The sequence below is a fragment of the Nerophis lumbriciformis genome, linkage group LG16 (assembly GCF_033978685.3).
Source record: "Nerophis lumbriciformis linkage group LG16, RoL_Nlum_v2.1, whole genome shotgun sequence".
NCBI lineage: Eukaryota > Metazoa > Chordata > Actinopteri > Syngnathiformes > Syngnathidae > Nerophis > Nerophis lumbriciformis.
The window spans coordinates 23,390,491-23,407,350 of record NC_084563.2 but is presented as its reverse complement, the minus strand read 5'-3'; the positions used below and the strand labels follow the sequence as shown (position 1 = coordinate 23,407,350).

General features: G+C 39.2%; 1 protein-coding gene across 2 annotated transcripts; it reads right to left on the bottom strand.

The window, feature by feature from the left end:
* Nucleotides 1-2,939: 2,939 nt before the first annotated feature.
* LOC133617084 (uncharacterized) lies at nucleotides 2,940-16,250 on the bottom strand. 2 transcript variants are annotated; one of them, XM_061976797.1, is made up of 3 exons: nucleotides 15,705-15,732; nucleotides 15,544-15,639; nucleotides 2,940-4,576 (listed from the first exon to the last, which is right to left on the bottom strand). In XM_061976797.1, exons 1-3 carry the CDS (start codon nucleotides 15,715-15,717, stop codon nucleotides 3,540-3,542), a joined length of 1,146 nt encoding a protein of 381 aa, XP_061832781.1. In that variant the 5' UTR covers nucleotides 15,718-15,732; the 3' UTR covers nucleotides 2,940-3,539. The 2 variants fall into 2 exon arrangements, with proteins under 2 accessions (XP_061832781.1, XP_061832780.1); XM_061976796.1 differs by having other exon boundaries at nucleotides 2,941-4,576; nucleotides 15,728-16,250.
* Nucleotides 16,251-16,860: the final 610 nt, after the last annotated feature.

Here is a 16,860-nt window from a genome sequence, read left to right as displayed (position 1 = left end):
AGTAGATTGCACAGTACAGTACATATTCCGTACAATTGACCACTAAATGGTAACACCCGAATAAGTTTTTCAACTTGTTTAAGTCGGGGTCCACGTTAATCAATTCATGGTACAATTACAATTACAATATTAGCCATAGTCAAATCCTGTATAAAATTGTGTTTTAAATTTCAACTGTCCTAAAGGTACTTTGTTATTTGCAATAATAATATATTCAATAAATACAATATAACGCAGCTAATAGCTCGCTGGCAACTAAATATAGTAACAAGTTAAAAGTTAAAGTACCACTGATAGTCACACGCACACTAGGTGTAGCGTGATTAAATAATAAAATTGTTTTGCTTCCACACACCAATCTGTTTGATGCAGTAACAAAGTGAATCAACAGGCTGGTGTTCACTTGCCGTCACATAGATCTGAGTGTCCCAGAATCGAGCCCAGAAGAACCCCAAAGGTCTTAGCCATTTGGTCAGAGTTACTAATTCCGACAAAGTATGTCTTGTGGTCGAGATAGGAATTGAACCAGTTAAAGGGGAACATTATCACATTTTCAGAATGGTTAAAACCATTAAAAACCAGTTCCCAGTGGCTTTTTTTATTTTTCGAAGTTTTTTTCAAAATTTTACCTATTACGCAATATCCCTAAAAAAAGCTTCAAAGTGCCTGATTTTAACCATCGTTATATACACCCGTCCATTTTCCTGTGACGTCACACAGTGATGCCAATACAAACAAACATGGCGCATAGAACAGCAAGGTATAGCGACATTAGATCGGATTCAGACTCGGATTTCAGCGGCTTAAGCGATTCAACAGATTACGCATGTATTGAAACGGATGGTAGTAGTGTGGAGGCAGGTAGCGAAAACGAAATTGAAGAAGAAACTGAAGCTATTGAGCCATATCGGTTTGAACCGTATGCAAGCGAAACCGACGAAAACGACACGACAGCCAGCGACACGGGAGAAAGCAAGGACGAATTTGGCGACCGGCTTCTAACCAACGATTGGTATGTGTTTGTTTGGCATTAAAGGAAACTAACAACTATGAACTAGGTTTACAGCATATGAAATACATTTGGCAACAACATGCACTTTGAGAGTGCAGACAGCCCAGTTTTCATCAATTAATATATTCTGTAGACATACCCTCATCCGCTCTCTTTTCCTGAAAGTTGATCTGTCCAGTCCAGTTGGAAATGCATCTGCTCTGAGTGTCGCAGGATATCCACCCATTCTTGCCATTTCTGTCGTAGCATAACTTTCGTCGGTAAAGTGTGCGAAACAAACGTCCAATTTCTTGCCACTTTCGCATCTTTGGGCCACTGGTGCAACTTGAATCCGTCCCTGTTCGTGTTGTTACAACCTCCGACAACACACCGACGAGGCATGATGTCTCCAAGGTACGGAAAACAGTCGAAGAAACGGAAAATAACAGAGCTGATTTGACTCGGTGTTTGTAATGTATTTGAGAAAATGGCGGATTGCTTCCCGATGTGACGTCACATTGTGACGTCATCGCTCCGAGAGTGAATAATAGAAAGGCGTTTAATTCGCCAAAATTCACCCATTAGAGTTCGGAAATCGGTTAAAAAAATATATGGTCTTTTTTCTGCAACATCAAGGTATATATTGACGCTTACATAGGTCTGGTGATAATGTTCCCCTTTAAGGTCAGAACCAGATATTCCCACCCAGTTTTCCTAACCTCTGTAATAAGATAGTATGGTCAACTGTGTCAAAGGCAGCGCTCAGGTCCAGCAAAACCAAGACTGAGGCTTTTCCTGTGTCCTTGTTCAGGCGGATATCATTTGTCACCTTAATCAGAGTGGTCTCAGTGCTTTGGTGGGGTCTAAAGCCTGATTGGAAAGTATCAAACACGTTGTTATACATGAGAAAGTCACTAAGCTGTTGGTTTACAACTTTTCTAGGACTTTGCCTGAAAATGGCAGGTTTGATATGGGCCGATAGTTATTCAGTACTGTGGCATCAAGACTACTCTTCTTTAAGAGGGGCTTAATGACAGATTATAACTCGATGAAAGAATCGTGTTAACAAACTGTTCAGCACAGACGTCAGAAATCTAGTGGCAGCATTTTGATGGACTCAGACTGAATAATCTCTAGTGACAGGAGTAAAATGCTAGATTTAGTTGACTAGATAGCTGCAGAGTAGTAAACCAAGCCTTCATTTCTTCTTGGTGCCTTTTGCCCATTGTTAACCATTCTAACCTTCACAGGAGCACTGGTATCCAAAACATTCACAACACTCGATGTATATAAGAGTTCAGCGGATCATCAACATCAGCACATGGGATGTTTTCAAACCCAATCATTTCCACAAACGGTGTACTTATGCTGTCGGTCTTCTCCAAGCAACCGCAGACTCAACTGCTGGTTTGGGTTTACCAGTAAAGTCAAATAAAAAAATAAAAAACACAGAAATGAAAAAAAGCAGCATCGACAACATTCACATTTAAAAAAAAGCCAAGACCCTTAGTAATGATACAATTACTGCTGTGGGTGGGCTTGTTTACAGGCTGAGTTAGACCAAACATTTCAAGGACAGCACTGAGTTCTAAAAAAGACATACATTTGACTTATGTTAACAGTACGGTACTTGCTACAATATAGGTTGACACTTAGATTGCAGTTATAATCCCATGTAAATTTGATTTAGAGATAAAAGTAAAATGAATGCAGTGTAGCAGAGAAATACATTGATTTAATGAATACATCCAAGCACTTTATACATATTTATCTTGTGCATGAACCAAGAACAGTTAATATTGTATGTAGCTTCTAAACAAGAAAAACTTTGGATCAATAACAGTCCTTCACAATCTCATTAATACCAATGAAATGACCAACTTTTGTGTCATTTTTTTGGATACGATAAAGACTTAAATATTTTCAAACAATATCAATTTACAAATCGATTACAAATCAAATTTAAGTTACAACAACACCAATTAACAGTACAGAGTATGAAATTACTTGATTCAGGACTTATTTTGCCTTATTCAATATTTATTGCCACTTTATGTAGTATGTACTTGATGTGTGGTTTCCAGCTCACTCTATGAACTGATGAAGCAAATGTTGGTGCCATCATAAAGACCGATAATATACCAAACACACTTTTGATGTGAAGGAAAACTCCATCCATGTTGTCATCAATTAATCAGAATGTCTGAACATGTTAGTCAACATTGTTTATTTGCTTCAGAGTTGATTTAAAATAATGTAGCTGCTGTTCTCAGTGACACACTAACCTGGAACTCATGAGGGAATCTGGTATCATACACACAACAGATCATCACTATTGAAGTGACGTATAAATGACAGAAATAAACTACTAATATTACTACTTCTACTTCTACTACTACTTCTTCTTATCACGTAAGACATTCCGCTTCTACAACTTGACAATCATATAGCACAAACTGGACAGGAAAACATTTATTCTCTGTTGCGTGTCGACGTGCGTGCTGTCAAACTTTGCTTTTCACAATAACCTTTATCACAAACTGGACAACTAAAATGTTTTTATCTCGTGTGTTTTCCTCATGTGTAATTTCAGGCTGTCCCTCAGAGAAAATTTATCACCACAAATTGGACAAATAAAAGGTTTCTCTCCTGTGTGTATTCTCTTGTGTAATTTCATTTTGGACCTCAGAGAAAACGTATCTCCACAAACTGAACAAATGAAAGGTTTTCCTCCCGTATGCGTTCTCATGTGTGAAGTCAACCCGGCTTTCTGGGCAAAACTAACGCGGCAAACTGAGCAATTGAAGGGTTTTTCTCCTGTGTGTCTTCTTATGTGTGCAGTCAACGTGGCCTTGTGAGAAAATGTATCAGCACAAACTGAGCAATTGAAAGGCTTTTCTCCGGTGTGTGTCCTCATGTGTGACGTCAACGTGGACTTTTGAGAAAAACTATTGCAGCAAACCGAGCAACTGAAAGGTTTTTCGCCTGTGTGCGTTCTCACGTGTACAGTTAATGCGGCCTTCTGAGAAAAACCTCTGCTGCAAACTGAGCAATTGAAAGGTTTTTCTCCCGTGTGTGTTCTTGTGTGTTGCGCATAATTAGTTTTACTACAAAAGCTTTTTGCACAAAACGAGCAGGTAAAACGTTTATTACCTGTCTTCTTTTTTGACTTCTTCTTCTTTTTCCTATCTTTAGAGCATTCAGGATGTTTGTTGTCAGTGTGAGTCCTCATGTCACCCTCACAGTCTATATTGCTGCTCAAAGGTTCTTGAATGTAGTCCTCATCTTCATCCTCAGTTGAATGTGATGTTAAGTCGTCACTATCTGATAGAGGAGCTAAGAGGTTGTCAACTTGTGGATTGTCTTCATGGTCTTCAGTCTTCACAGAGACACCAGTCAGAGGCAACTTGGTGAGATCAGCCTCCCGCGGCCCGAAAAAACACTCTTCTCCTGACTGACTGATACAGAGCTCCTCCTTTTCCTCTTTAATGTGGGGGGGCTGGGGATCCTCCTGCTTCAAAGTAGAGCTTCCGTCCTGTGTTGTAGGGGGACGTTCTTCTTGACGACCATTCAGATGCTGGGCGTCTATTAGACACAAACACACTTTAGTCAGACATGCAGTGTTTCCCACACATTCATTTATTTGTGGCGGCCCGCCACGAAAGAATTACGTCCGCCACAAATGGATTTTTCGGCTTTTGACTCGCTCGACCGCTCATAAAAGCAATGGGACTGTTTGTGAATGTTGCTTGTAGTTACAACTCCGGTGCAGTAGGTGGCGGTAGCCTACTATGCATTGTAACTCCGCCAATAGCACTTAATTCACCTGGTGGGCCAGAAGAAGAAGAAGAAGAAGAAGAAGAAGAAGAAGAAGAAGACGGCGGAGTAAAAGAACGGACCGACCGGATCAAAATACGAGGGTAATATAGGTTGTAGGTAGATAAGTTATAGCTGCATCGCTCGCGGCTCGTCATATATTTAACGTTAATCCGCGATTTCACCGAGCGTTTCACTCACGGTGAGCAGCCTGACGCTGCTTCATTAACACCGCCGCTGTTGTCACGTCACGTGTTACCATACCGACGAGCTAACGTGTCCAGGTTATAACCGTTGTCAATAAACACACATGGAGACGGTGCTTCAGATACTGCATTAATAATGAAGCTAAATTGTCCACTGTCCACTGCAGCATGTGAATGCAATGAAAATAATAAAATCTGAGCCAACCAGCTGTTAAAATGTTGTCCAGGTTAATGTTTTGGCCATTAAAGGCCCTTCATTTCAAGATTTCAACTGTGATCGGGCTTTAAACAGGTGGCTGACCTGTTCAGATGGGTGTAACTCAGGGGTGCTCACACTTTTTCTGCAGGCGAGCTACTTTTCAATTGATCAAGTCGTGGGGATCTACCTCATTCATATATATAATTTATATTTACTTATTTATGAAATATATGTTTTTGTTAACAAGTTAAAGGTGTTTAATGATAATGCAAGCATGTTTAACACATATAGTTAATATTGTTAATAAATTAAAGGTGTTTAATGATAATACAAGTTTGTTTAATACATATAATTAATATTGTTAACAAGTTAAAGGTGTTTAAAGATAATACAAGCATGTTTAACACATATTGTTAATAAATTAAAGGTGTTTAATGATAATACAAGTATGTTTAATACATATAGTTAATATTGTTAACAAGTTAAAGGTGTTTAATGACAATACAAGCATGTTTAACACATATAGTTAATATTGTTAACAAGTTAAAGGTGTTTGAAGATAATACAAGCATGTTTAACACATATAGTTAATATTGTTAACAAGTTAAAGGTGTTTAAAGATAATACAAGCATGTTTTAACACATATAGTTAATATTGTTAACAAGTTAAAGGTGTTTAAAAATAATACAAGCATGTTTAACACATATAGATTCCTTTCTTTCATGAAGACAAGAATATAAGTTGGTGTATTACCTGATTGTGATGACTTGCATTGATTGGAATCAGACAGTGGTGCTGATAACGTCCGCATTTTCGAATGGAGGAGAAAAAAAGTCCTCCTTTCTGTCCAATACCACATGAAAGTGGTTGGTTTTTGGCATCTTATTTGTCCAGCTTCTGTACTCCTTTGTATACACTTTACAATAAATACATTGTCGGCAAACTCCGTAGCTTGCTAGCTTGTGCACGCCAGCTTTCTGAGACTCTTATTTTGTTAGTGCAACTGTGCAGTCGGTCTTTGGAGTTTTGACGACAGGTACGGCGCCAGAGTCTGTTGAAATAAAGTGTTTCTCGCCTTCTAGTCGGTAATTTTAATGAGCTAAATATGTACATAAAGTGTTGTACTTATATTCCAACTCCGCGTTCTTCTTGGTCATCGCCGCTGCCACTGTCACCCCCCGCCCCCGACCACACCACCACAAATAGATGCCTGTCCTGTGGGAAACACTGGACATGTCTTTGTTTTTCTTCTTTAGCCTTCTTCATCATCATTTCTTTTTATTCCTTTCATGAAAATGCATATATACAAGCCATATACAGTTGACACTTTCATTGTTTTTTTGTTTCTTATATATTTCCATGATCAGAAAGGAGCAGATGGAAGAATACTATTCTTATATTTATCTGCCCCCTTTTTAACACAAATTATTTTAGATGACTTTATCACTGTTCCCTCCACCAACACCCCAACTCCAACATACTTTTAATTTTCGTTTAAGCATTTTCAAAATGACACGTCCAATTTAAAATCTAAATCAGTTTGATATAATTCCAGTTGTCTCTTTTTGTAACTCTTTTTAAATTCAAAGATATTCTTGTAACTTTTTAAGTCTTTGTCTAGAGAATTCCATGCTTTCACACCAGCAACAGACAAATGATAAATGGGTTGTACTTGTATAGCGCTTTTCTACCTTCAAGGTACTCAAAGCGCTTTGACACTACTTCCACATTTACCCATTCACACGCACATTCACACACTGATGGAGGGAGCTGCCATGCAAGGCGCTAACCAGCACCCATCAGGAGCAAGGGTGAAGTGTCTTGCTCAGGACACAACGGACATGACGAGGTTGGTACTAGGTGGGGATTGAACCAGGGACCCTTGGGTTGCGCACGGCCACTACCCCACTGCGCCACGCCGTCCCCCAAGCACATTTGCTTCAAATTTGTTGGCACTCTTGGATGTTTAAAATCATACGGATTTCTGTGGTTCCCGTCTTCAGACGTGAACACAAATAACTTTTATAAGTCCTTCGGAAGAACTTTATTTCTAGCTTTGAACATCACTAATAGAGTATGCAATTCTACAATGTATTTTAGTTTGAATAATCCTGACCTAATGAAGAGTGGATTTGTGTGGTCTCTATATCCTACTAATACTAATAATACGAATCGCTATTTTCTGTGAAATAAATAAAGGCATTATGTTGCTGTGATATGTATTTCCCCATATTTCTGCACAATAATTGAAATAAGGTAGAATAATTGAGCAATATAACATTCTCATTGTATTATACGGGGAACTGTATTTAACCTTGTTCAAAATAATTCTTTATCCACCCTACAGAGGAATTTCATTACGCCCGCTTATATCCGCGATCTGGCTCTTTTGGCCATAAATGACTGTACAAAGTAGGTGTAAATATTGGGCCGATATGAGGATTTTTGACATTATACAGATACATCAGATAACATTAAAACATAGATTATCTGTACTAGTCTGAAGGCAAGCAAATCTATCCAGCTGTCCAACTGAAAACCCAAACTCGTTTAAAAAAAAAAAATATATATATATATATATATATATAAAAAAAAAAAAAAAAAAAAAAAAATATATATATATATATATATATATATATATATATATATATATATATATATATATATATATATATATATATATTTATTTTTTTAAACGAGTTTGGGTTTTCAGTTGGACAGCTGGATAGATTTGCTTGCCTTCAGACTAGTACAGATAATCTATGTTTTTATATATATATATATATATTTTTTTTTGTCTTCTCACTTGCAGGCTTTTTTTTTATTAGTCGTCATGGCTGATTTTTTTTTGGGGGGGGGGGGAATAAAGGAGGACGTCATGATAGGATTGGCAAGCACTATAACATGTAATACAACCTCAGGGCAAGTCAAATAAAGAGTGTATAAAATTGTATAAACACATTACTGTCTGAGCGACTAAAATATTTAATTGTGCACATAAAACCTAAGAGCTGTGCTCTCTTCGAACAGAGTGATCGAGGATTGCGATACTGAAGTGTTTTTACGGTAAGTTCAAGGACCGCTGAACAGAGTAGGACGCCACAACGACAGCAAAAATAAAAAATAATACATTTTTACTTAATAATAACATATTAATACATTATACTTTTAATTTAAATACAGTAAAAAACAATATTTAAAACAACAACAACTTTGCCTTTAAAACAGATACAATACTAACTAAAACAATATCAGTAAAAGAAACACAAAACATGCAAAACAGTGGCTTTTTCTAACAGAGTTTGTTTTAGTTATTAAAAAAAATGTTGGTCAAACAATTTCAGTGTGTGTATAAGTACTTTTTGAGCACATTTAACAGTACCACAATAATAATAACTGTAGGCGCCATATCTGGTTGTTGAAATGTATTTATATATTACTGAATAAATCCAGGGGAATGGATGTTTTGAATAATTATAAGTATCATTATTATTATTATTAGTATAACCCATAGCATGTATTCAGTATTTAATTTATGTTTATTTAGGATACTTGGCTGGAAAATGTTATTGTTTTCAAATTAGTACTGTCCCTTTAAGAGTGTGTGGGGCCGCCAGTGGGCCCAGGTTGTGGATAAATTCAGCGTGTTTGGCACAATTATGTAAGTCTCACGTTTTTTCTGACCGTGTATCCCGTGTATTACCTATTATTATTTTATATATGTATATATTTTCTATTCGGGCTCCAGTAATCTGGAATGCCGTAACGGCAACAATTAGAGAAGCATTTACGTCTCACCTTTATATTTATATAATCTAGCTTTCAAAAAGACTGTTTCGGACCAGTTGACCTGCTGCTTCTCACTTGGCATCCATTGCACCCTGTCATCGCCGTCCCCCGGTTTCTGCTGTTTTCCACTTGGGATTTTTGCAGTTTTTCATTGCCCGGATGTGGGTTCACATCAGGGGATGTCGTTGAGGTTTGTGAAGCCCTCTGAAGCACTTGTGAATAAAAACTATATACAAAACCCAAAACCAGTGAAGTTGGCACGTTGTGTAAATCTTAAAATACAGAATACAATGATTTGCAAATCCTTTTCAACTTATATTCAATTGAATAGACTGCAAAGACAAGATATTTAATGTTCCAACTGAGAAACTTTTTTTTTTTTTTTTCAAATAATCATTAACTTAGAATTTAATGGCAGCAACACATTGCAAAAAAATTGTCACAGGGACATTTTTACCACTGTGTTACATGGCCTTTCCTTTAACAACACTCAGTAAACGTTTGGGAACTGAGGAGATTAATTTTTGAAGCTTTTTAGGTGGAATTATTTCCCATTCTTGCTTGATGTACAGCTTAAGTTGTTCAACAGTCCGGGGTTTCTGTTGTGGTATTTTAGGCTTCATATTGCGCCACACATTTTCAATGGGAGACAGGTCTGGACTACAGGCAGGCCAGTCTAGTACCCACACTCTTACTATGAAGCCACGCTGTTGTAGCACGTGGCTTGGCATTGTCTTGCTGAAATAAGCAGGGGCGTCCATGATAACGTTGCTTGGATGGCAACAGTATGTTGCTCCAAAACCTGTATGTACCTTTCAGCATTAATGTTGCCTTCACAGATGTGTAAGTTACCCATGCATTGGGCACTAATACACCCCCATACCATGCTGGCTTTTGAACTTTGCGCCTATAACAGTCCGGATGGTTCTTTTCCTCTTTGGTCCGGAGGACACGACGTCCACAGTTTCCAAAAACAACTTGAAATGTGGACTCGTCAGACCACAGAACACTTTTCCACTTTGCATCACTCCATCTTAGATAAGCTCGGGCCCATCGAAGCCGGCGGCGTTTCTGGGTGTTGTTGATAAATGGCTTTCGCATTGAAGTTTAGGGAAGGCTATGCAAAACGAAACTAAAACTGAATTGGCTGCAAAGTAAACAAAAACAGAATGCTGGACGACAGCAAAGACTTACAGCGTGTGGAGCAGACGGGGTTCACAAAGTACATCCGTACATGACATGACAATCAACAATGTCACCACAAAGAAGAATAGCGTCTGCACAATTTAAATAGTCTTGATTGCGAAAACAAAGCAGGTGCGGGGAATAGCGTTCAAGGAAGACATGAAACTGCTACAGGAAAATACCAACAAAAGAGAAAAAGCCACCAAAAGAGGAGCGCAAGACAAGAACTGAAACACCACACACAGGAAAACAGCAAAAAACTAACTAAGTCACGGCGTGATGTGACAGGTGGTGACAGTACACCTACTTTGAGACAAGAGCTATAGTGATGCATGCTTGGTTATGGCTTAAAGGTATAGCCAACAATTGCGAGAACAACTTTTTAATTGTCAATTACAGCTGCTGAGTTTCATTTTTCAATGATTTCTACTGGGGATTTTTTCAATGAAAAAAATGTGCCTTTGCTCAGAAAAGGTTGAAAAACACTGCTATATTTGCATTTTATTGGTAGAAATGTTTAACCAACACGTGTACAAGGAAATTTCACAACTGTTGGTCTATGTCTTTACTGTGTATGTATTTGAACAGTGTTTATGTTGTGTACAAGGTGTATTCTCTCCTGCTTGCTTCTTTGTCTTGTCTTAACTTTCTTGTTGCCTCTTTTTGCACTGCTCTCCAAATCTAAACATTGGAACTATTTAACTGGCCTCAACGAAATTGACAAGATCTTGGGTTTGGGGGAACCTGCTTGTCGTGACGGAGTGGTTGTTGCTGGACACGGACTCTAGGGAGAAGAAGGAGTGCCGCGTGCCTGGTGACCCTGTTCTGTCGAGGACGTGAAGATATCTACCTATTGGGAATTATGACAACAGGACATCTGCTGATTGGAGTAAGCGTTGCTCTGGTTTGTCGACAAATTGGAAGTTGCTGGCAGTCTTCAAAGTAGCCCAAATCTGCCACAAATGATTGGAGGATGCGGGAAGAACTGTGGACACTCTTGTGATTTAGATAACATCGGACTGTCTGACTGTTTGAGGACCAGTTATAGACAATTTAGAGTGAAAAGCAAATTTTTGTTTCATTCATAAAAAAACATTCTAACTTGGATTGTTTCCCTGGCTTCGAGACTCTCCCGAAGGACAGTGCAGCGAAGACACAACAAACTGCTTTCTTGTCTCTCATGGACACACACCTGTTGTTGTTGTTGTTGACTTTGGACTAGCGACTGCACAAGATCAAGGCCGCGGAACAGAGACACACTGCAGGCTTACACACAAACATGCATCCAAAAAAATATACACCACACATACCCCCCCCAATCCAACGCCCTCGACGCAAATCCCATAAGGGTGATGAAAGGATGGTCAGCGCCTGAGAGCTGCGGCCTACCACCATGACCCCGCACGCCCTCCCCTCTGTTGCTAGATATCTCGAGATGTACGTTGTATAATATGTATATGTGCTTTTGCTATGGAGGTTTTTTTCCCACTCCAGACTGGGCTCCTAAGATTGTATTTTTTTACTCATCCTTCCCCAGCGTTTTACCTTTTTCCCCATCTTTTAAGGGGCGCCTTGTGGCAACCCATCAGTGTTCCTTTTCTGTAACCTTGTACACTGTTTGTCTAATCTTGAACGGGTCTGTGCTGAAAACAAAGTTTCGTTGTAGTTGTGCAATGACAATAAAGACCTATCTATCTATCTATCCATCTATCTATCACATGCAGAAATCATTAAAAAACGAAACTCAGTAGCCGATATTGACAGTAAAAAGTCGTTCTCGCAACTGTTAGATATGAATTTAAACCATAACCTAGCATGCATCACTATAGCTCTTGTCTCAAAGTAGGTGTACTGTCACGACCTGTCACATCACGCCGTGACTTATTTGGAGTTTTTTGCTGTTTTCCTGGTGTTTTAGTTCCTGTCTTGCGCTCTTATTTTGGTGTTTTTTCCTGTTTTGTTGGTATTTTCCTGTTGCAGTTTCATGTCTTCCTGGACCGCTATTCCCCGCACCTGCTTTGTTTTCGCAATCCAGACTACTTCAGTTGTTTTTATCTTTCTTTGTGGGGACATTGTTGATTGTCATGTCATCTACGGATGTATTTTGTGGACGCCTTCTCTGCTCCCCACGCTGTAAGTCTTTGCTGTCGTCCAGCATTTTTGTGTTTTGTTTACTGTGCAGCCAGTTCAGTTTTAGTTCTGTTTTGCGTAGCCATGCCTAAGCTTCAATGCATTTTCTTAGCGGCACTCGCCTTTTGTTTATTTTTGGTTTAAGCATAAGATACCTTTTTACCTGCATATTGTGATCATGACACACGTGTTCCTGACATCTACAAAGCAATTAGCTACCTGCTGCCACCTATTGATATGGAAGAATATTATACGATTACAAGCTCTAGACAGTACAGACACTCAACAACGGCACATTATTTACGGATTATAATGACTTGTGTGCAAAAAATATTTTTAACTAGAGATGTCCGATTATATCGGACTGCCGATAAATGCTTTAAAATGTGATATCGGAAATAATCGGCATCGGTTTCTAAAAGTAAAATGTATGACTTTTTAAAACGCCGCTGTACGGAGTGGTACACGGACGTAGGGAGAAGTACAGAAGTACAGTACTGCCTTTGCGTGCCGGCCCAATCACATAATATCTACAGCTTTTCACACACACAAGTGAATACAGCCATACAGGTCACACTGAGGTTGGTCGTATAAACAACTTTAACACTGTTACAAATATGCGCCACACTGTGAACCCACACCAAACAAGAATGACAAACACATTTCGGGAGAACATCCGTACCGTAACACAACATAAACACAACAGCACAAATACCCAGAACCCCTTGCAGCACTAACTCTTCCGGGACGCTACAATATACAGCCCCGCTATCCCCTACCTCAACCCCGCCCACCTCAACCTCCTCCTGCTCTCTCAGGGAGAGCATGTCCCAAATTCCAAGCTGCTGTTTTGAGGCATGTTAAAAAAAATAGTGCACTTTGTGACTTCAATAATAAATATGGCAGTGCCATGTTGGCATTTTTTTTCCATAACTTGAGTTGATTTATTTTGGAAAACCTTTTTACATTGTTTAATGCATCCAGCGGAGCATCCCAACAAAATTAGGCATACTCATGTGTTAATTCCACGACTGTATATATCGGTATTGGTCAGAGGTGTGGACTCGAGTCACATGACTTGGACTCGAGTCAGACTCGAGTCATGAATTTGATGACTTTAGACTCGACTTGACAAAATGTAAAAAGACTTGCAACTCGACTTAGACTTTAACATCAATGACTTGTGACTTCACTTGGACTTGAGCCTTTTGAATTGACATGACTTGACATGACTTGCTACTTTCCCCCAAACCCAAAGATGAAAAAGTTATTCGGGAGCGCTCCGTATTTTTCATTGTGTACTTGTCTATCAGCGTTGCGTGTGTCAGCTGGTGTGGTCTCAGTACAACAGCCAATCAAATTAGATCTACTTTGTTTTCATCACACAGCATTCATCCAATCAAATTGCAGGACAACCAACGAAGAAGACATGTCCAAACCACACGCCAGTGAACAAAAAATAATACCTAAAATAATTTTGTTTGGGTATAAAAATTACGAGGTGGTCAACACAAAACGGTTTGCAGTATGCAACACATGCGGTTCGAAAATTACTGATGGAGAGGCAACAACTTCCAACTTCGTCCGGCATTTGAAGTTGCACAAAGAAGGGTAAGTTTTGAATGTAAGATAACGTTTATTGGCTAAGTAACGTGACTTTTATTTGCTGTGTAGTTAAATCAGTGAGGCTGTAAACTCACTGCTAACGTTATAACGTTATTGCAAACACGGGAATCTGTTGCAGTTCACTACCTTATTCATACTTTTTGTTCAGTGATTTTTTTTAAGCAGGGTTACGTTAGTCAATATATCACACGTAACGTTAGACGGCGGTCAGCAGCACCGCGTATTTTAGCCACCTAAAAAAAGACAAAAATAGTAAAATAAAGGTCAGTTAAAATGTATACTATATTATGAATATGTGTACCGTTTTAGCTAGCTTTCTGACATACTGTTGGTTGTTTACCTCAGTGGTCCCCAACCACCGGGCCACGGCCCGGTACTGGTCCGTGGATCGATTGGTATCGGGCCGCACAAGAAATAATTTTTTTTTTCTTTTTTTTTTTAATTAAATCAACATAAAAAACACAAGATACACTTACAAGTAGTGCACCAACCCAAAACAACTCTCTTCCCCCTTTTGTTCTGGGCATTGAACATGAAGACTCTTCCTTCACTGTTCCGAGTGGCCATGAGAGTCTTGGCAGTGCCTGCCTCCAGTGCTCCAGTGGAGCGAGTTTTCAGCCATGGTGGCATCATACTACGCCCCCATCGTGCACAAATGACTGACAGACTCTTGGCTAATTTGGTCTTTTGCAAATGCAATGCAGCATAGGGCCCTGACATATAAAAAGTACAACTTTTTTGTTATGTTCACGTATATGTCATGTTTTTTCAATGTTAACACTTTTGTACAAATAAGTACATTTGCACTTTATTTTTCAATGTGTTTGTTCTGTAAAGGAATGAGTTAATGTTTAAAATGACTGGTTAATAGTGCTATTATAAAGTGCAATGTCAGCACAATTTTCTTTCCTGCAATTTAAAATGCACTTGTTTTAATAAATAAATACAGCGTTTGAAAAGCATACACAATCTGTGTTAATATATTAGTCTGTGGTTAAAAGACTTGAAAGGACTCGAAACTCAAAATGCAGGACTTAGGACTTGACTTGAGACTTTCCAGTCTTGACTTTGGACTTGACTCGGGGCTTGCCTGTCTTGACTCGGGACTTGACTCGGACTTGAGGGCAAAGACTTGAGACTTACTTGTGACTTGCAAAACAATGACTTGGTCCCACCTCTGGTATTGGTTGATATCGGAATCAGCAATTAAGAGTTGGACAATATCGGCAAAAAAGCCGTTATCGGACATCTCTATTTTTAACCCAATTAGGTGAAATGACATAATCTCCCACAGCATACCAGACTGTATTTCACGGCAAAACACTGGTTTATGGGGTCAGCCTAAACCCTTTCGGTTGCCGTTATCGGACATCTCTATTTTTAACCCAATTAGGTGAAATGACATAATCTCCCACAGCGTACCAGACTGTATTTCACGGCAAAACACTGGTTTATGGGGTCAGCCTAAACCCTTTCGGTTTGTAAAATTGTCAATTTATGAATGTAAAACTGTTTGTTTGCTTTGTTGACCACTGACCGAAGAAATAATAAACCACTTCCTTATTGTAAATATTTTAGGAGGGCAAAACACGTCATGTACCTTTGATGTAAACATGGAGAGTGTCGTCCTTCATGCAGGCCACGCCCATCTCCAGCTCTTGAAACGAGGAGAGCGCCACCAGGTGTTCTTCCTCATCTGTGACAAAATAAACACGTCGATCGTCTCCAACATTGAACTTAAAAAGTGTGCAAGTGTCTGACCTCTGTAGAACATGTTGACTGACCTCTGTAGAACATGTTGAAAGCGGCGTTCTTCAGGTTGGTGAACACGTCGCAGATGTTCCTGCTGAGATCGTCGAAGTGGATCCTGTATCGGTCCACTTCGAATTTACGGATCTCCCTCACCGCCTCGTCTTGGTCCAGCAGGTACATTTTCACCGTCACAGACATCGCGCTTGTTTTCCTTCTGGAATCTTCGACACTGTCAACTCAAAATATATCTTGTGCGACTCGTGAGTAAAATTCTGACTTTATGCCGCAAATGAGCAGAGAGACACTAGCCCGTCTTACTTAGCAACTCCGTCAACAGTCACGTTGTTCCGACTTGTTTCTGGCAGTGTGCGTCGCTAACAACAGTCCCCCTTGCAACTTCTTCTTCTTGTAGTTTTCCGGCGGGTTGTTGCCGTAAGGTGCATACCACCCTCTGCTGTACCGGAGTATGTTGCACGGGCTCACTATCGATATCTTTCACAGCAGGGGTCCCCAAACTTTTTGATTCGGGGGCCGCATTGGGTTAATAAAATGTGGCCGTATATATAAATATATATATATATATATATATATATATATATATATACATACAGGTAAAAGCCAGTAAATTAGAATATTTTGAAAAACTTGATTTATTTCAGTAATTGCATTCAAAAGGTGTAACTTGTACATTATATTTATTCATTGCACACAGACTGATGCATTCAAATGTTTATTTCATTTAATTTTGATGATTTGAAGTGGTAACAAATGAAAATCCAAAATTCCGTGTGTCACAAAATTAGAATATTACTTAAGGCTAATACAAAAAAGGGATTTTTAGAAATGTTGGCCAACTGAAAAGTATGAAAATGAAAAATATGAGCATGTACAATACTCAATACTTGGTTGGAGCTCCTTTTGCCTCAATTACTGCGTTAATGCGGCGTGGCATGGAGTCGATGAGTTTCTGGCACTGCTCAGGTGTTATGAGAGCCCAGGTTGCTCTGATAGTGGCCTTCAACTCTTCTGCGTTTTTGGGTCTGGCATTCTGCATCTTCCTTTTCACAATACCCCACAGATTTTCTATGGGGCTAAGGTCAGGGGAGTTGGCGGGCCAATTTAGAACAGAAATACCATGGTCCGTAAACCAGGCACGGGTAGATTT